Genomic DNA, 20,068 nt, shown 5'->3' with positions numbered 1-20,068 from the left:
GATTATTGAGTCTGAATATACAGAAAACGATCCGGCTCGGCTTGAGCTGTTATTTGTATTTTGCCCTTTGTTTCACACGTGCATTATTCATAATGCATACATAACAGCGTGCAATCATCTGCTGGGTGATCTTTTACTCCCTTCTCATTGTTTGTGTGCTGTTTTATCTAAGTGAGTGAACTTGACGACCAGGGAAAATGTGGGAACAATTGAGTTTTCCCACATGGGAGCAGCGGAGGGAGAAACAAAGACACTGTGATGGGATACAGAAACCACGCTCCAACTGATTAATTGCTCTCCTCTTCCTTAATTTCTGAGCACAACGGCTATTTTGTGTGTGTGCGCGCGCGTGCGTGTGTACTCAGAGCCCCTCTCTGGGCTCATTAAGCATCGTAATTTGCGTCAGAGGCGAATGAGAATGACAAAGCTGAGAGGGCCTTGTGTTCATGCGAGCAGTCGCCTGAATGAGATGCCGAATGGGACTTTTGACAAAACATCAGAGGATGATCAAGAGTACGTGGAGAGATTTCAGGCGCTTCCTCCCTAATTGATATGGGCTTCACTGTGTGCCTGCAAATGAACTTTGGAGGATTTAAACCCTCTGTGTGTAGGACTATTTATCTAATTCACTGTCAAAATGGCTGCCGATTCTCTTTATCCTGAAGTTGAAGCACAAAATTTAGAGCCTCGAACAGAAGAGGAAGAAGAGAACTGTCTGTGAAATTTGAAAAAAACTAACCAAACATCTTTGTAAAATATCTGCATGTGTACCAAGTACCCAGCCTGCACAGAGTTGCTTGTGAGTGTCCACGTGTTTGGATTGCGTTTGTAGTTGAAAGGGGGAATAACATACCTTCGGCCAAAAATGTGGCCACTGCAACCAGATCTTGAAGCAACCACTGGTAATCATACAAGTCAAAGCGATCATCATGCACATTCAAATGATGTCACTGACTTGTTTTTTGTTGTTGTGTTTTTCAGGCGCACGCATCGTCATGGCGTGCAGAGACCTGGAGAGAGCGGAGGAAGCGCGGACGGACATTTTGGAAGACACAGGAAATGAGAATATCGTCATCCGGAAACTGGATCTGTCCGACACCAAGTCCATCAGAGCGTTTGCTGAACTCGTCATCAAAGGTACAGTAGGCGACGGCCCGCTGATTTCTTCACCTGGTGAGAAAAACAACGACATCACTGCGCTCCTGAAACAGTGGCAACATTGACATGCGTGTGGAAAACTGCAAAAAAGTTCCATATAGTCTATTTACCAAATATCAGCTGGCCCTCATGCCATTTATTTTAACATATGCTGCTTCTTACCAACTCACTGCTGTTCTTTTCAGAGGAGAGGCAGGTGAATATCCTGATAAACAACGCGGGCATCATGATGTGTCCCCACTCCAAGACCGCGGACGGGTTTGAGCTGCAGTTAGGGGTCAATCATTTGGGTGAGTCCAACTGTGAGTTACGTTCATGCAATGGTTTTCAAGCAGATATGGACATTCTGTGAATTGTGTGGTTGTCCTTTGAGGGATGAAAGAGGGGTTTGCTCAATGATATTAGACAACATGTAATATCTTTGAGTGTTTCAGTTAGAAGATTACATACTGGTGGGTGTGATTCACCCACTCGAGAAGGTGAGGATATTTTTCACCCATCAAATTCACAAGCTTCACAGCACTTCACAGAACAACATATATATCAGCCAGGAAGATGATCCACAGTTACAGTTTTCTTCAAGCTGTCAGTGTTTTCCCTGTATTGGACCATGGCTTCCTTCCAAATGATCGTTTTTTTTTTTTCCCCGGTGGTATTTTTGTCACAGGCAGACAGGCAGAAGAACATGCTGTGCTCGAACATGGTCACCCACACATATCTGCTCACACACTCACGATGCACACACACACACACACACACACACTCACGATGCACACACACACACACAGATGCATTCCTGTACATTAACGTGCATCCTTTACATGCATACTCTGGTTGGGGCAACAGGAAAAATAGAACAATTGGATGGAAAGCAACACACTCAAACCAGACCTTGAGGTTTCCTTCCACGCGTGTGTTCCCAGAAATCAGAATTCCCAGAAATCAGTCTTTGCAAGTCTGTTTCCATCTTTTTTGAATATAGTCATTGTGCCGCATGGGTGAAACAGAAGGCAAAGAGATGGAGTCCTTCTACTTACTGTGCGCATGTAGAGCCTCAATCAAGATACGGATGTCTTTTCAGGGTAGTAGCCATGTCGAGTATAGCCTTCACTTATTTCAATGACACTACAATGACAATAAAAAAATCACTTCAAAACCACAACACAAGAGTCCATAAAATAAAGGAACACAACACCAGTAAATCTAGATAGGAGTCTTGTTTGTACAGTCTGTGGTGATGCGTCAGTCGCAGTTCTCTTTCCTCCACAGCAGCTCCTACTCGCTGTCCTTTCTGATGACAAATAAGACAACGTGTGACTTGTTGTTACAGATGTCCAAATTGCTGTGTTGCTGACACACTAACGGACACATGTTGGTGGATACATTCCGAGCAGAATCCTGATTTGGCAATCAGCTACTTAACACAAAGTGTGCCTATCTTTGCAAAATTTCTCATTTCAGTAGATCTGACCAAAACAGTTGGTCATGAGGAGATGAATCAGCAAATCGTATACCATTTTATACTCTTACAAATCTGTCTATGACTTGCACTCCACAGTATTTTTTTGTGGTGTGGCCTTGAGACAGAGCCTGAAATGTGTGTGTGTGTGTGTGTGTGTGTGTGTGCGTGTGTGTCTCCTGGCTTTCTGTTAGGTCACTTCCTGTTGACTCACCTGCTGCTGGACCTCATCAAGCGCTCGGCTCCGGCCCGTGTTGTGGTCGTGGCGTCGGTGGCCCACACCTGGACCGGCCTCCGACTCGATGACATCAACAGCGAGCAGAGTTATGACACCATGAAGGCCTACGGACAGAGCAAGCTGGCGAACGTCCTGTTTGCACGCTCGCTGGCCAAGCGGTTACAAGGTGAGGTGAGGCGATCAAAAGCTTTCGTGGAAATGATGCTTAAGTAAGCACATGTCACAAAGGATGGGAGAAAGAAAAAGAAAAAAAAAGAAAAAAGGAAAAATAACTCAGTGACAGATTTGGTTTTCAATTTCATTCGAAATTCACACAAATATGTTAACATGTGAGCGTGGGTACATTGTTGAGAGACTTGGGAAAGTCTTGCTGTTTGTGCTTGGAGCTTTAACTTCCAATGGGATATTTTTAATTGCAGATTGGAGGGAGCACAAACATATGCAGTTCTTGCTGAGAACGGTGAATCAGAAAAAAAACAACAACATTCAGTTTTACATTAGAACAGATTGGCAAAAATCAAGTCCAAGCTTAACATAATTTGCTCACTGGAGAGCTTGCTTAAGTGTCCGTTTTTATTTAATTGTCTTTTTTCATTCGGAGGAAGGCTGCTATTACACATGCATCAGATTTTCCCTGAAAATGTGCCATTATGTTGTCTCACTCCAGTGTTTTTCCTCCCTCTGTTTAATGGACAAGAACCGAAGGAAATTACTTAAATAAAAAAAAAACTCTCTAGCCTATTGGTCGATTCCCACGGATCTTGCGTATAGCTGACAATACTCAGACCATTATGAATATAACTAAGAAAAAACAGCAGATTGTACATTAAAGGGAAAAAAACAAAATGAAAATGAAACGCAAACACCATGGATAATATGTATTTCTAGTTTGAATGTGAAAACAAATTGCACATGCTCAGTCAATGATGCAGTCAATGCCTTTTTTTTTTACAGGAATATGTGTATATTGTACACAGAATATGCATATGTACTGTAAATAACAGGGTCAAATTGGCTGGAATGTGTAAACACATGATTACGTATGTGCCTGTATACGTGTCTTGCAGGTACAGGGGTGAGCGTGTTCTCCCTGCACCCGGGCGTGGTGCAGTCGGACCTGTGGCGGCACCAGCACCAGTGCATCCAGGTGGCCGTGAAGATTTTCAGGATTTTCACCAAGACAACGGTGGAGGGAGCGCAGACCACCATCTACTGCGCGGTGGAGCCCGGCCTGGAGAGCCAGAGCGGGGGGTACTTCAGGTACACAAAGCGTGTTCGGCTAAAACGTACAATTGGTTAACACAAAGGCTTCTGCAGTGTGCTGGGGCTACATGCTGCTCACTATTGCTACCTGCTGACTAACAACAGGGTATTTTGTATGAGGTTGAGTGTTAACAGTTTTTATTTGTGTGTAACACAGCAATTCTTGTCCCTGTGTGTGTGTGTGTGTGTGTTCAGTGACTGTGCCCCTGCAAGGTGCTCAAGAGCCGCCTCTGACGACGACTTAGCCGAGAAACTGTGGGAAGTCAGCTGCAACATGCTTGGCATCACCTGGCAGTGAACCGTGGAACATGAACTGTGCAGTGAAGGACAATACATATGCCACGTGTGGATGTCATCTTTGTAACGGCACCGTTAAGCACTTATACAGGCATTGTTGTTTCTCTTACTGTTGTGAAATGATGTTTTTCATGACGTATTTCATGACTCAAAGTACAATACTGTCCAAAACTTACTGAATCTCTACCAAGGACTCCTTTGTTTTAGTTCTTTTTTAATCTTTCAAGGAATCTCATGTTTTATTAAACTGGTACTTATCAAACAGGATTTCATATTTTACCCATGTATCAAACTGTTTGTTAGCATTCCTTGATTGAGATTGTTTTCAGTACTTTGGAAAGACATTGAATACATTATTTTTCTTTTTACTGTACTTTTACTAGTTTATGTGGTTATTCTTTGTACAGACGGTTTTTATTGCAAATGCCATTTCTCCTATGTCAAGATGTTACTGTAGCTTCTAAACACATTAGCCAGCATTGTCTTGCTTTTGATCACCCATTCTGAACGCCTCTCTTACACTTTCCTTAGAAGATTTTCAGTTTTGCAATATCCAGTTTATCCAGGGGGGTCGTTTCTGGCACAGATGAGAACAATCTGGCTCCAAACGGCCTCTAAAAGTCCTTTCTCAGAGTAACATTTGAATGAAATACTGTCGACTGTGGTTGACAGTTGAAAGCACTTACAGTTGTTGTCAATAAGAAGTGGTTCCGGTTCTGCTTTTATAGCGAGTATTAAAATGTGATTTTAATGAGAAGCAAGTATCAATGAACGGTTTCCGGGTGGCACGGTGTTACTGCCGGCTAGCCCAGGCCATTTTTATTGTGTGAGTTTCCTGTGGGCTACCATTGCTTCTTGTGGTTAGGGTAATTGGAGACTAAATTGCTCATTGGTGGGAATGTGAGCATGGATAGTTGTTTGTCTCTACATGTCAGCCCTGTGGCAGACTGGCGACCTATGATGTACCCCAGCTCCCTTGGCCAATGTCAGCAGGGATTGGCTCCAGCCTTCTACCCTTCAAGGATGAGCGATATAGCTAATGGATGGATGGATGAACTGTTTCGTTGAATTGCCTTGTATGATACAATTTGCAGTTGCAGAAGCCTCTCCTGTCAGCCTGAGGAAGGAAAAACATAAAATGTTCCGTGACTGTACTGAGTTAATAACTTGTAACCACAATATGCCTACATGTGCTTGTAATAATAATGTGGTTATATTGTGTCGCCATGTAAAAGCGTCTCATACTGGGAATGTGGCAGCATGTACAGAATGTAAAAATTAAAAATGTTCAAAAGAAAAAAACAAAACTACAAAATTCTGCATGTGTGAGTTCTGATTGTCTGTCGGTAGTGACGACAAGCCGCTGGGCGGACCTGTTCAGATGCAGTAACATGTGACACTGGCATGAATTTTTGCCTTTGAGAGTTAAAAGAGATTAAGTGTAAGCTCGGCGTATTAACAATGAGAGAACTGAGGGTCTTAAAGTCTCAGCCTGTCCCGCCCGAACGGATGACTGAATTTCGATTGTGACTCATTCCGCGGTTACTTCATTCAAGTGACAAAAGTAAAAAGTTATGTCGGAACCCTGCTGCTTACGGCATAACACTATTCAGTATTATTCACTGCTCTGCTAATTGACTTGTGTCCCAATAAGGGTAGTAAAACGGTGTATGGAACGAACAGTCCAGAGTATGTAATGTTTTCTTTTTTCCTGGACACGAGTATAAGTCTAGGTGTGGCACTAGTCACACCACAGAACAGGTATAATAGAAAGCACAGATCAATAGAATTATATTTAGACCCCGTTTGTTAATCTAAATCACATGAGGGAGTGTTTAAGACTAAAGGAATGTGGCAGGAGCTTGAGTAGTGGCTACAGGAGTGGAGGACCAACGCTCCCTCTATAGTCTAAGCAATGCCTATAATCACACTCTCCAAATAACAACAACCTTCAATCAGTCAGCAGCCCTGTTAAGATATGTGATCTATTTTAAAAAGCAGTTTTGAAAGTTCTCACCTCATATTGCAATAAACTTGATAGCAGAATGCTGCTACTTTGCTTTGCTGAAATGAAGATAAAAAAAATATAAATATATAATACAAATGAACTGCCACATGCTTGGCATCACTTGTCACTGAATGGTGGGACATAAATGGTGGAGTGAAGGACATTGTACGTTCGCTTGTAATCGATTTTAAAAAAAAAGAACTGTTAAAGATGACAATAAAATAATGAAGCTGCAAAAAAACAACAGAATAATGTGTCGGGGGGAAGATACATCATATACTTTCTAGGGAATTTCTGTCAGTAATCTTTAAGGTCTTAAAAATAAACAAGGCTCGAGTGCTTTACTATTTTGGAGCCTGCCAGATAATATGTTCCTGTATGTAAACCTCCTGGCCTGTAGGTGGCGGTGTGTATAAAGTCCAATCATAAATAGAGACGGGAGTAACGTGTCATACGCATGCGCGTTTCAAGTCTACGTCAGCTCTTCTTTACCAACTAGCTGCTCAAAAGCTACGTGGCTCTCACTGCTCCGACTGTCCTCTCATCACACACGACCTCCGAACCAGGTGAGCCAGCTGCCATTCCTATGATTACTATTGTATATTTTTTAATAATATTATATTATCCGCTGGCGGTGAGAACTTTTACTTGTATTTGCTGGAGTTCCAGTTAACGTCGCGTCGAGCTGATAGCATTTGTCCAATGTTAGCTAGCGAGGAGGAGACAGCGAGTTAACACGTCTAACTTCAAATCAGGATTTCCAATGATAATAAAAAAAAACCCCGTAATAGTTTTTGATGTGCTGTTTTCATTTTGATGTACGCTATTAAAGACGATCACGTGGGGAGTGATGATAGCCCTCCGGCCGCTGAAGTCAACGTCAGCACGGAGGAGCAGTCCAAGCTTCGACACTGACTTTGTCTCTTCTTCGATTGTGTCCGCAGCCGAGAACACCATGGACCAGGTGATGCAGTTCGTGGAGCCCAGCCGGCAGTTCGTCAAAGACTCCATAAGGCTCGTGAAGAGATGCACCAAACCCGACAGGAAAGGTACCAACTGTTTTTGTTCGTTACGCAGTGTCCCAGTTTCAATAGTGTCTCATCGAAAGTTGTTGTTCGAACTGTATTTTAAACGTGATTATCTCTGCCCCCCCCCCCCCCCCCCCCCCCCCCCCAGAATTCCAGAAGATTGCCATGGCCACAGCGATCGGATTTGCCATCATGGGTTTCATCGGTTTCTTTGTCAAACTCATCCACATCCCCATCAACAACATCATCGTGTAAGTGGCAGCAACACGTACACGATTTACATTTGTAAACCAGGAACAGGGAGGGGGAGGAGGGGATTTGCCTTGATTTGATCAAGACAATGAAGACGTGCTCACCATCAAAACTTTGTATCCCAGTATCTCCCTGACATCTGTGACGACTCTGCAGGGAGAGGGGGTTTCATGACCCCGACCCTCCCTCCCTCCGTCTCTGGCCGACTGTTAACTCGTCTCATCTACTCACCACAAAGATGTGATGAAATTAGAATCGGGCAGGAATTCACAGAGCGACGTCGTGTCTGTTCCTCTGTGGTACAGAATGGCAAAATTAATCAATGTCTTACCCTGAACAGGGCTATAAACAATTTAAAATGTAATCTATTATTTACAGGTATTTGATGGTGCAAATAGTCTAGTCTGATAGTAATTTTAAAAGCCACATTTGTTTTTTACAAATAATGAATTCGTACCTAAACCTGACAGCATTTTTTTTAAGCTTTGAATTGTATTTTAAAAACCTAACAGAGTAAACATCTTCAGTAAATTTAAGTTGTCTATTAGTTGGTGAGTTTCTACTCATATTTTTTAACAAGTGTATAATTAATCAAGGAACAAAATATTCATTTCCCTGTCTGTAAAAGACTGTTTTATTTTATTACATCAGTGATAGAACACCGTTCTCATCCAAGAACCATGTGTCATTTTCACATCACAATTTATTCCCCAGGTTACTCGACAAGCATTAATATAAAGATACAATTCCTTATCATTGCATATTAGTCACATAGTGGAGTTTTTAATCTTACAGGACATGTGCATAATAGATCACAACACTCGAATTCAGAATATACATGATCCTTAAGTGGAGAAGTCTGATTGTCTCTTCTTATAAGAACATTTGTGACATTGTAGTGGTTTTCTTAAGAGTTGATTTGAATGTGTTGGCTTGTACATCTATAACTGAACATTACAGTAAAGTTTTTCTTCAGTCACTAATGCTGCCTTTTTTTTTTTTTTCTTCTAGTGGTGGTTAAATCCTGGTCAAGAAAAAGCAAACTTCAATACCTTGGGACAGGAGATGGTGCTGTAGAGTGTTGGGATGATGACTGATGGGGGTTGGGTCTGAAGGGATGGCATTTTTACATTCTGTGCACAACATTTGTATTCCGCTGTGTAAATAAAACAAATGGAAACCAACAGGTTGAGTTTTGTCCCGTCTCTGCAAATAGCCTTGCTCGCTGCTGTTACAGTTTGGTAAAACCCGCACATTTGTTTTTTCCTAGAAGAACAAAAAACCTGACAGATCCTAATAACTACAATATGACAGTGGAACAGGAGGATGTCAAAGGCACATACTGCAGGATATAATGCAAAGCAGATGCTGACTTAGTGATGCTTCTTGTCTGTAATTTGCTGTCATCTCCTTAGAAAGAGAAGCCTTTATATCCTTTTTTTCATGAAAGGATACAGATGTATGAAATGAGGCTTGGATTCTGGTTGTATAAGGTAAATATTCCTAGGTAAGGGTTAAACTTATTTATGGTTCATTTTGAGTTTAACCCTTTACCATTGGGCGAAAAAAAACAGTAAAAGAACATCTTACAAAAGGATGGCCACCCAGACAAAAAATTAAATAGTATCAGCACTTTGGCTCAGTTCTTAATTCCCGTGTTTTAGGCTGACCCATGTATTAATCATTATATCACATAATTCTCTTAAAAACACTTGCGTGAGATTGTTGGTGCTTTCAGCTTTTTTTCCTTCTACTACACACTGTATAAAAGTAGCACTGCTGTAGGAAATCTGCTGAACAATTAAATCATACTAACCGAGAATACACATCTTTCCCGTGCTATTCCCTACTCTTACTGATGCCCATGCTCCAAAGTAGCGGCTGGTCTGTGGTCACAGTTACAGGCATCCTGGGGTTTCCAGGGGCAACGGTCTCGAAGGCGTTGGAGGTGCTCACCAGCTTCCCGAACTGCAGGACCTGGTTATCTGGACGGAGAGAGAGACGGACATAATTGAGGTTAAAATGCGGCAGTGATAAAGGGAAACTGAGTGAGACCTCTTCACGTCACATTAATGGCTACTTTAAAAGTTAATAGTAGTTTGAGCAGAAACCATGCACATTCACAAAGGCGATAATGCTGAGACCACTGAGCACAGTGCCACTTAGTGGTTACTGAAGTGTTAAGAAATCCTGTAAAAAGAGAATCCTTCAGCTGACACAGGAAAGGTGGCCGTTTATATATGAGGCCCCCTGTTCTATACCCTTTATAATGACAAGAAGCACGGTGAAGGAGAAAGAACTCTTCAAGGGGACCGCCTATAGAAGTAAAAACACAGACGAGAAGCGAGACCAGACACATTTTTCAACCACACGATGAGGACAGATATGGAGTTCACTCCACCTGACAAGTCTTATCTTGAATATTTTTCACTTTCAAGACGGTCCGGTTGCCTCAAAGGTTAAGGCATGTTGGTAGTCGGTGCAATATTTGCTCCAGTTTCACATACCAACTTCCTCTTGGTGCTCTAATTCATGTCGTCTCCACACCGGCAGACATAATCGGTTCACTCTCGCTATAACAAATTCAAAATGCCAAAAAACAAAGAGTGGTGAAAAATCACCGTGTCCCTTTACTCTTTTTACAGCTTGTTACAGCAACCTGGTTGCTCCGAAGGTTGAACCGACAGTGAGTTGACACTTGAGTTGGCCAACACTGACCTCAAGTGGTCAAAGCAGGAAGTTCTGTATTGTCTGCTATGAAAGGGGGCATCAAATTCTGTCCTTGTCTGTGAGTGGTCACAACAGAACAAAAGGCCATGAATTAATAACTGTGATGTGAGTATTATTTAGTTTTCTCAGATATGAACCTCTGAATAACTTCACATAACATGATCGGATATAATTCAGAACTCGCAGTCAAAGAGCAGTATTAAGAACAGTGTATTATCACTGGGCGGGGCCTCCCTTTCCTCTCGACTCAGCCTCAGTTCATTGTGGCGTCAATTCCAAAAGCTGTTGGAAAACATTGCTTTGAGGTCATGGTTCATGTTTTGACATGACCGCGTTGTAAAAAAAATTCAGCAGCACATTCACGCCGTTCGAACACATCCCAGAGTCGGTCGGATTCCCCTGTGGTAACTCACCACAGTTGTTGATTGTCTGAGTTACTGTAGCCGTTCAGCCAGCTCCAATCAGTCTGGCCTTTCTCCTCGGATCGCTCTCAACAACAACAGGAACAGAACTGATGATTTTCTTTTTGTTTTTGAGTCAATTCTAGAGACTGTTGTGTGTCTGTGTGGAAATCCCAGGAGATGGGCAGTTGAAGAAATACTCATATTGACCCGTCTGGCACCAACAGTCATGCCGATGAAACACGCTCTTCCCATTCCTCCACTCTGATCGTCGATGTGAACATGAAGTGCAGCTCCCTACATTCTATCTGCATGATTTTAAGCTTTGCACTGCTGCCACGTGATTGCATTAACGTATGAATAAGCAGGTACACAGATGATCCTGATAAAGAGCTCGGTGAGAGTTTAGTATATAGCACATTGAGGAATGTATTCATGCAAACATGATGACTCAAGGAAAATAACAAACCATTTGACTGCGCTTCAATGGACAGAAATATGAATTTGTGTGTCACCATTTCCACATTTAGAGTTTTACATTTACTCGCACGTCATTTGCTCTGAACAAGCTGAGCTGACGAAGAAACCTGCGAGTGGAGCTGTTGGATCATGTCTAATGTGAAAAAAGGGGCAAACTCACCTCAGGAGAGATGCACCCGGGGCCTTCTGTTACTCATTCACACATTATCCATCACACTGACCGATAATAACCTCAACCCGCGCTTGTCATTGCCATTCGCGGCTAATAAAATAGTGAAATATTTCTCCAAGTGGGATTTCTAACCCTTACAGGTCAGCAAATCTGTAAAACGCCTCTTTTTCACTGGGAGGCACAAAAAGTCCTGCTGTGACTTTAGACTTTGGATTCAGTCACTGTCTCACAGCAGTGACTTCATTTTTTTCTTCTTCCAACTAACTACCTGGTTTTCCTGCTTGGTTGTTGGTGAGCCATGAACAGGGTTTGAAACTGAGTGTCAGCACTGTGAGTGGCACAAGCCACAGCTGGAACTGCTGAGGTTTTTGTTTCTATTCGTCAATAATCTCTGTAACATTAATGGCTCTATTTTATCGTTTGCGGGAACAACATTGCTTTCGGTTCCCCTGGATGTATTGCACAGGAAAAAATGCCCTACAAGCACAAATTATTTTTTCCATGTTATTTTAAACCTGGGCCCTCTTTTCCCACCTTCTGAGGTCTAAATGATTCATAGAGACGAAAATATTTGGAATCAGTCCAATACTGACCAAGAATGCTCCCATGACCACTGAGAAAACGACTGAAATCTGTGAAAGTAAGTCACTTGTTCCAGCCTTTTTAGAGGGTTGTTAATAGGTGTCCGAAAACATGCGGGATTGGATCCCTACTGAGGTAGATGTGTGGCCCAACTAACCCCGGAATCAAGTTACGCTGGCAGCAGCGGAGGGAACTTCTAATGAAGGGGGTGAGTATGAATGGATAGCAAAATTTTGGGATGCCCATTCGACTCTGGCAGAAGGGGCCGTCACCATGGATAGACGCCCGGCTTGCGTAGCTGTGGCGCTGTTTCACGGTTTACATCACATTTGAAACCAGGAGAATGAGACAGGAGATACATTTGTTGAATTTTCATTGTAGGCTATATGCATGCATGCAGACATTTGTGGGTTTACTCCAAATCAAGCAACCTTCAAAATATTTAGTCAGCATGAACTTGTAGAAAGTCCAGTGTTGACTTTGCACTTTTTATACAGCAAATTGCCACCACACCCTATCAATCATTAAGAGAGAATAGGACTAAGGTTGAAAAAAATACCAGTATTATCTTCTAAAAATACAATTATCCTTCAATAACACAATACTTGCATTTAATTAACAGAAATTTCAGTAACATTATGAAGAATAAAATGTTTTTCCCCCCTACAGACAAACACAATATGGTCGATTTTCAAAAGCATTATTTGAGCAAAAGTCTACATTAATCATGAGGCTTCAAACCAAACTTTTCTTCCCGACAGGGTGCCATGGCAAAAGTTTTAGTAAAAGTGTAATAGGCTACGCTTCACTCGGATCCATTAATTCTAGTTCTGACAATTTGAGAGAGTATTCCATCTGCCGATCGAAGTACATTCCCTCAGACAAACAGCTTTTGTATAAATATATATATATATATAATAATTATAATAATTTTAAAGTAGTAAAAAATACCATGCTTTTGTGAAGAATAAAGAGACAAACTAATCATACAACCTGTTTTCGCAAATGCTACGCCTCAAACATCACACGCTTCACATTGGACTCTATTAACCCAAGCCAACACCTGATAACTGGCATTGACACGTGGAGAAAAATCAGAAAATAACAATTGTAAGTATGTAAAAAAATAATTATTATTCCTGAAATCACTTCAAACAAAGGAGAAAACGAACACAAAGGAACAAAGCGGGAGAGAATGAAGCAAATCATTTGTCCACAGGCGCTCGCATGCACATCAAATTGGGACAAAATAAAGCCATATGCTGCTTCAAAGGCCTGCCAAAACAAGCATGGAATTAAGACAGCTTGACGGCAAACAGGGAGGAAAAATGTTGTATGTGAAGTTAAGGTACTTAATAATCGAGCGGGCACAGAGCCGCGGCCACTGTACGCTATGGGGTTCATGCCAGCAGAGCCACGAGTGTCGTCTCGGAGCTAGAGACGCGTCGAGGCAGATATTGCAGTATTTTGTGAGACGTGTTGGGGAGCTTGTACACTTGTATTGGTCACTTCGGGAGGATCAAAAAAAGGCATTAAGACCTGTGTGTGGTCCAAGTGGCAACCCACTGTGAGGCCACCCGTCGGTTTATCATTTTGGACGGCGCCCTCTTGTCTTTTTGAAAACAGAAGCAACTGTATTTGGGGGAGCGGGGGCCCTGCAACACATTGGAGGGTGCCAGCTGTCAATCTCACACTCCCCGAACCCCAGGGCATACCGTGCTTTGTCGTCTATTTTACTGTTCACGAGACCATAATTGACGAAATGAACATCACGCTGTATTGAAGCAAACTTGAAACTAGCGACCATAAAATATTCAGGAAAATGTTTACTGACGTTATACACCAAGTGAGAAGAATTGTCATTTTCTCATAGAAGCAGACTACTTTTGCAGCCAGTGGAGTCGCCCCCTGCTGGTCATTTGATATAATACGGGTTTTAGACACTTAACTGTAAGCATTGGCTTAACTTTCCAGATGCAGGGGCTATCTATTTTTATATACAATCTATTGTGTGCTCCTACATGATCATACAATTTTCTGCCACAGTTGGAGCCATTTTTCTTCTTGTACAACTCAGTGGTATGGGGCATGTATCTCTGCACCAATCAAAATTTAGTTTTTCAATTATTTTATCGAAATGTGTTTGTGGGGTTGTTTACATACATTGTCAATTAAATCGGATCAAAACACACCAACAGGATGAAGCAGATTGAGTTTTTTTGGGTAGTAAAATGTTGTTTATTAATTAATTTATTCATATTAGTTCATTCATTTTGAGTGTTAAGATTTGATATTGAAGTTTTCATGGGGCATTACGATCACTGTGTAAAATTTGGAATAGGATTGTGATATTGTACAACACTATGCCAGGAAAAAAAAAAAGTTTATAGCTAAAAACTATTTTCAAACATTTGGTCCCTCAGCAGGCCGCATAAACCTGCACTGATGTTTTTATCATTGCTATAAAGATGCCATAGGATTCATCCCTCAGCACAATGTGATTACATTGCAACCACACAGGGGAGGAGATATATTCAAGGGTGAAAATTGATGGCTGATGTAATGAGAACTGCCACCAGAGGCAGCAGAGCACTATAATAAAAAAACATTAGGGGCCATGCTCGACAGAATCGGCCAAGCATGGCATCTAGATTTACCAACACACAATATCTTTGTATCTCATTCACACATCCATTAACAAGCATGCACGCACACTCACAGGCGCACACACAGCACACACAGCACACACACACACACACACAGACACACACACACACGCGCACACACGCGCACACACGCACACACACGCACACACACGCAAACTCTATACAGAGCACAAAGGGCTTTCAGACGGCTTCATTAGTAATCCCCTCCTCAAAGCTGATACCGATCAATAACGGCCCCCGTTGCAGAGGGGACCCAGAAATGAGCGTTGCACCCTCCAGTGATAACAATGGAGATGTTTGCTGCCTGTAATTGCATTTCCAGCGCCACAGACGAAAGGGCCCGTCAGCTGTAAGTAGACCGTATTTACACAACAAATTACCCAGGAGAGAGGGGTGGGCGCGGGGAGGAGGGACTTGCAGACACTGGCACTGCAGTGGACAGGTGCAGGGAGGGGAATTACTGGTGTTAGGGGCCATTTTTTAAAAGGCAGAGGGGTCATTTGCTGCTCTTTTGCAGAAGCCATGTTGAAGGTGCTGCACTCAAACATCAGAGTTAAATTTGTGACACAGTCAAGGCACCTGGTTTCCATTTAAAGTTACCTTGTTATGTTAATACAATGAGACCATATTCCCCTATAAACTCAGTTTATCTGTTTTTAAAAGCTGATACACATCTGAGAATCTGCATGTAGCACCTGTGAGAAATGATTTGTCTTTTCCAAATTTTCACTCGTTCCCCCGCCTCCATCATTCTGTGCTGCAAGGAAATCCCAGTTACCATTTTGTGATAAGAAGAGACTGATGTGTCAAGGCAGGACACAGCAGCCCCTCTCATCATGAATTATTTAAATTATTCATGCTAATTTTACTCGTCATTTGTAATGTGGCATGACATTTTTTAATTTGCAGGAAAATGTGACACGTTGCACCTTTAAAATCACATCGATCTTGTCCTCGTGATCCCAGGTACTCAAGCACAAACAGAAAAACGGATAATTTTCTTTTCCCATTATGGACCAGTGCGCTTAGCAAGGAAACCCGCATTCTCGTTTAACACGACTTGTCACTGAGAGGCAAATTGATCTCATTCTGTCGGGGCGGGGGGGGGGGGGGGGGGGGGGGGGTCGGTACTCCACTCTGTTAGGCCGGCGTTCTATCACATTCCATTACGCCTCACAGTTTGGGAAGGAAAATCATTTTTCTATGAATCGTGTTTGTTCAATACTGAGCTGAGCCAAAAAGACTAGAATGAGGTGAAGGTACAGATGTGTTTCACAGTCAGAACTAAAAGTTTTCTCACCGGATTGAGAATGACGTCATTGTATGCCATTGCAATAAATACACTACAAAAATCAAAACATTAAAGAATAATAAAGGGGGAGTTAATCCTTAGGTCAACCGAACAATATACTTTGAATATACTGTTTTGGATCAGGCAAAATCTTCAGTTAACTGACAAACAGAGCACGAGGATCTCCTTATTTACTTTCTCTGTATTTTGAGGTTTAACAATTCAAATACAAAACTACATGGCTGGCTCCTCGGACTTTGTTTGTACAGTTGATTCAAATCAATGAACGATGAATGATATTTCAACCATCACTGAAACGAATACAAAACGTGGCGCGTGCTCTTTTCAATCGTGCCCTGCGCCATATGACAGCGGCCTATGATTTCAATACGGCGACGTCCCCCTTTTTCTCTATCTGACAATCTCCTTATTTGTAAGGCTATTTATTGGCCACGGCATGAGCCAAGGCATGCACTAGCAGTGTTTAGCACCATCTGCGGTGCAATGATAGCCGCTTCCATTAAATGTTTATGATGGCACTGCTGGTACTGGGATGGTGACAGATACTGTTCTGGCTTGAGTTGACCTTCAGATTAAAAAACAAACGTATAAAAACAACTCGTCTCTGCTGGGAATGTGGCACCAGTCAGTCAGTCAAGAGACAAAAGTGCAAACAGACAGAAGAGCAAATTATGTATATTGATATTAGAGGACGATCGCTTGATGTAGGGTTTGTGTAAATAAATTGAAAATGTGTCATTAAATAACCACACACATTTTTTTTTTACTATTTGAAAACACCAAGTCCTGAGGTCTCAAAATCATTTGAGACCATCACTCAAGCATTTATGTGTTTCCGAGCAGTGTCCGTGTTTCAAGTAGGGTTCGATCGACAGCTTCCACACCAGCCCAAATGAGCTGCACTAACCAGGCCAACGGGCCAAACTGACCCTTACTTACCCAAATCTATCCAAACTGGTTGGGGGTGAAATCCCTACCACACACTCACAACCCTGTAAAAAACAACCTGCTCCTACTCCACAGGTCAAAATAGTTCAATGTTTTCAGCAATTATTTTCTAACACGTACATGTACAAATGTACATTTGCATGTTAGTTAGGCGTGTTGGCACATCGCTAATCCTGAGCACAGTGGAAAGCAATTGTGCTTTACAAAAACAAAAAAACTGAAGTCAAGGGCGCAGTATTTGACTGTTACGGTAATGGCAAATTAGAAAGAAATTAACACGCACCTACTTAAGCACGTGTACAACGAGGGCACACTCACACACAGACGGTCCTCTCGTCTCTAGTGAATTTCTTTTTTCTGCAGAGAAGAGAAGATTCTCTCTCACTACCTGGCAAATCTGCTCTTTTAATAGCAATCCGTCAAGATGCAAGCACGCCCGACTTTTAAAGGGAATGGGAAATGGCAGTGTCTGACTGGTTCGTTTCAGGCTACACCAAAAACCCACCAATGATTAAGTAGTACAACCCTTTTGAATCATGCGCCTGACACAGTGACCTTTTTTTTCTTCCTGCTATTAAACTAACAAAAAGTGGAATTGGATATGCCCTAAATGCACTTGTGCCATGCCCCTATAGATGGTTAAAATAGAGCCCTATTTGATGACATACTGTGTATGGGTGTGCATATGTGTTTTGGAGTATACACAGCGGAGGCCTATTTGGTCCAAAATCTGTGTGTGCGCGTGTGTGTTTGCACTCTTCGTCTGCCTCCCAGTTAGTCTGCAGCTCCACTGGGGGTACTAGCAGCAGTTCACATCAGGCTGCTCTTCATTCCCCCTCTGCCCCCCGTGTGTGATATGCACAGCGTCAGAAATCTACAGATCCATAAATAAAATCATAAAACAGCAGCTTTCCCTCCTGCTGCCACACCGCAGCGTTACAGAATACATACACTTTTCATTTCCCCTCTCAAAGACCTTGGCGAGCGGGAACGGAGGGACGGAGGGAGGGAGGGAGGGAGGGAGGGAAAGATATGAGAGAGGGGGGAGAGAGAGAGAGAGAGAGAGAATCAGGTGAGGGAATTTGGGAGGCAGAAGGGCAGCGAGAGGCGGCATTATGTAGGAAGGTGTAGCAGAGGAACAAAGTGAGAGAGAACGTGTGTAGAGAGGGGATATGAAAGAAAAAAAGTAAGACAGACAGAGATAACTGGGGGAAAATTAATTTCTTCAGACAAAAACACTGGGCGTATACGAGCTGAAAAGCGCGGGCAGGGGAGAGGAGAGGAGAGAAATGAAAAGAAGAGAAGGTCAGGGTGCATGTTTGCATCTGGAGAAACAGAAGGAAAAAGGAGAGATCTTACAGAAGAGATGTCCGCCTCTGGCAGGCACACTGGTTGAGACCTCGCTGAACCAAGTTTGTCAGACACATCTATCTGTTTGATTACTAGATAAACTGCACTGCTTTGCCCTCCTTTGAAAACAATCCTTTTTTTTGTTGCTGTATTACGAATTGCTTCCTGAAAACTGAACTCTCGGGCTGCACACTGCTAAAGCCTTAAGGCAGACAACATATTCTTTCTGAATTCATATCAAAATGTTTTTTTCCCCCCTGCTGTTGTGTGTTCTTAGAACACCTGGATCAGGTGTCTCAGCATTTAAAGCTTCGACCCAAAGAATATCCCTGCTTCATAATTATTTCTTATTATTAATACTATTATTCACAAACCTCTTTTAAAGCAAAGAGGCCAATAGGAAAACTGTTTCATCGCCGCTTTCAAATGCAGGCCGTAGGTCGGGGGGTGGTTACACAAAAAGTGCAGATCAACTGCTGAAGGTGTTTTAAATTGTTACCATATTAAATTTGATGTGACCTATCCTGCTCCGGCAATGAATATTGGCTAATTAGACAACACGATACTCCCCCGTGTCTAAATTGTGAAAAATGCTGCATGTCTCTGCTCTCAGCGGTTCCTCGTGTTTTGAATGTAACAAAAAATACGGAACATGTAGTAAAGTCCTCGTTCAAACACTGTCATTTGCATGCCGATGTGTTTGTGAGGGCTTACGTTTCATAAGCAGCGTGCTCTCATTAACAGCGAGGGCAAGCTTTTGTAATCTCACCCAAAGTTTACTTTTAATTACGATTTCTCAATTGCTTCGGCTTTCTGGGAGACTTCGCTGGCAAAATCTATCTGTGTTCAGGGTTTATTTCCTCTTTATTTTCAATCAAACTCAACACCTGTCCATGTTGGCTCTGTATGTGTGTGTGTGTGTGTGTGTCTATGTGTCTCAAGTAGCACTAGTTTGGTTGATGAGTTTGTTCACAGGTGCTGGCGCCTTGAAATGTTGCGTATGTCCCTCTGTGTGTGTGTGTGTGTGTGTGTGTGTGTGTGTGTGTGTGTGTGTGTGTGTGTGTGTGCGCGTGCGTGTCTTTGTGCAGCTCTGAGAGAAGGAGTTAACAAACCCCATCTGGTGGATCATTTGATAGTCTTTTACTATCCAGGTGATAATGTAAACACTGCTGTTTTTGGGAGAGCGTTTTAGTGAGTGTAGCTTTGAGGGGGGGAAAAAACATCCTGTGTAGAGATGTGAGAAACTGACAATGATCATTGGATAATGATGCAAAAGCTCCAGCACCGCTTCTAAATGAGCTTCCTTTTGCGATCGTCCTTACAACCTGTGAACAAAAAATGTGAATATGATGACAAAAAAAACTAAGGTCACTAGTTACTTTGGACAGAATATATACATTTTCCATCCTTTTCAAATCAAACCATAATTGATCATAAGTTCAGATTTGCCGTGTCAGACAACATTCACTGTTTTCCTTAGGTTTCTTTATTAAAACAACATGACTTGATGGATCCTCTAAGCCCACAGACACAAATACGAGGTCTTCTTCTGTTTTATTAATGCAATTTTGCATTTTCTTGTGACAATGCCACTGTCAAATTTGCAAATGCTCTGGCACAGTGGATACATGCCACCATGCAACATGGCAGCCATTTGCGGCTTGTTCACTACCCCCAGTATTCAATAAATGTGACTTCTGGGACCAGTGTTATAAAAACATATA

General features: G+C 42.3%; 3 protein-coding genes and 1 long non-coding RNA gene across 5 annotated transcripts in view; 2 read left to right on the top strand and 2 right to left on the bottom strand.

The window, feature by feature from the left end:
• Positions 1 to 5,724, top strand: part of zgc:112332 (uncharacterized protein LOC553712 homolog) — a 7,582-nt gene extending 1,858 nt beyond the window's left edge. Inside the window, exons 3-7 of the mRNA XM_035618900.2 lie at positions 982 to 1,137; positions 1,344 to 1,448; positions 2,812 to 3,021; positions 3,923 to 4,115; positions 4,314 to 5,724. Of these exons, the coding sequence (XP_035474793.1) occupies positions 982 to 1,137; positions 1,344 to 1,448; positions 2,812 to 3,021; positions 3,923 to 4,115; positions 4,314 to 4,416 (767 nt within the window). The 3' untranslated portion in view covers positions 4,417 to 5,724. The remainder of the gene's footprint in view (positions 1 to 981; positions 1,138 to 1,343; positions 1,449 to 2,811; positions 3,022 to 3,922; positions 4,116 to 4,313) is intronic.
• On the bottom strand, positions 5,405 to 8,050 carry LOC118291043. Its single transcript, XR_004786532.1, has 3 exons — positions 7,808 to 8,050; positions 6,433 to 6,479; positions 5,405 to 5,532 (listed from the first exon to the last, which is right to left on the bottom strand). It is a non-coding gene; the product is annotated as an uncharacterized LOC118291043 (long non-coding RNA).
• On the top strand, positions 6,860 to 8,887 carry sec61g (SEC61 translocon subunit gamma). The gene is made up of 4 exons (XM_035618903.2): positions 6,860 to 6,989; positions 7,368 to 7,472; positions 7,600 to 7,702; positions 8,715 to 8,887. The coding sequence occupies exons 2-4, from the start codon at positions 7,379 to 7,381 to the stop codon at positions 8,722 to 8,724; spliced, it is 207 nt and encodes a 68-aa protein (XP_035474796.1). The 5' UTR covers positions 6,860 to 6,989; positions 7,368 to 7,378; the 3' UTR covers positions 8,725 to 8,887.
• A 563-nt stretch (positions 8,888 to 9,450) lies between these two features.
• Positions 9,451 to 20,068, bottom strand: part of tpk1 (thiamin pyrophosphokinase 1) — a 61,169-nt gene continuing 50,551 nt past the window's right edge. For both annotated transcript variants that reach the window (XM_035618901.2, XM_035618902.2), the window contains exon 9: positions 9,451 to 9,688. In XM_035618901.2, the coding sequence (XP_035474794.1) occupies positions 9,543 to 9,688 (146 nt within the window). In that variant the 3' untranslated portion in view covers positions 9,451 to 9,542. The remainder of the gene's footprint in view (positions 9,689 to 20,068) is intronic.

This window comes from Scophthalmus maximus, chromosome 21 (assembly GCF_022379125.1).
Source record: "Scophthalmus maximus strain ysfricsl-2021 chromosome 21, ASM2237912v1, whole genome shotgun sequence".
Taxonomy (NCBI): domain Eukaryota; kingdom Metazoa; phylum Chordata; class Actinopteri; order Pleuronectiformes; family Scophthalmidae; genus Scophthalmus; species Scophthalmus maximus.
Note: the sequence above shows the minus strand (reverse complement) of the source record. Positions and strands in the feature narration are given on the sequence as shown.

Bases quoted from the DNA above. Each gene is read 5' to 3' on its own strand.
- sec61g (XM_035618903.2), top strand. From the start codon at position 7,379: ATGGACCAGGTGATGCAGTTCGTGGAGCCCAGCCGGCAGTTCGTCAAA. The intron at 7,473-7,599 runs GTACCAACTGTT...CCCCCCCCCCAG, and splicing joins CACCAAACCCGACAGGAAAG to AATTCCAGAAGATTGCCATG.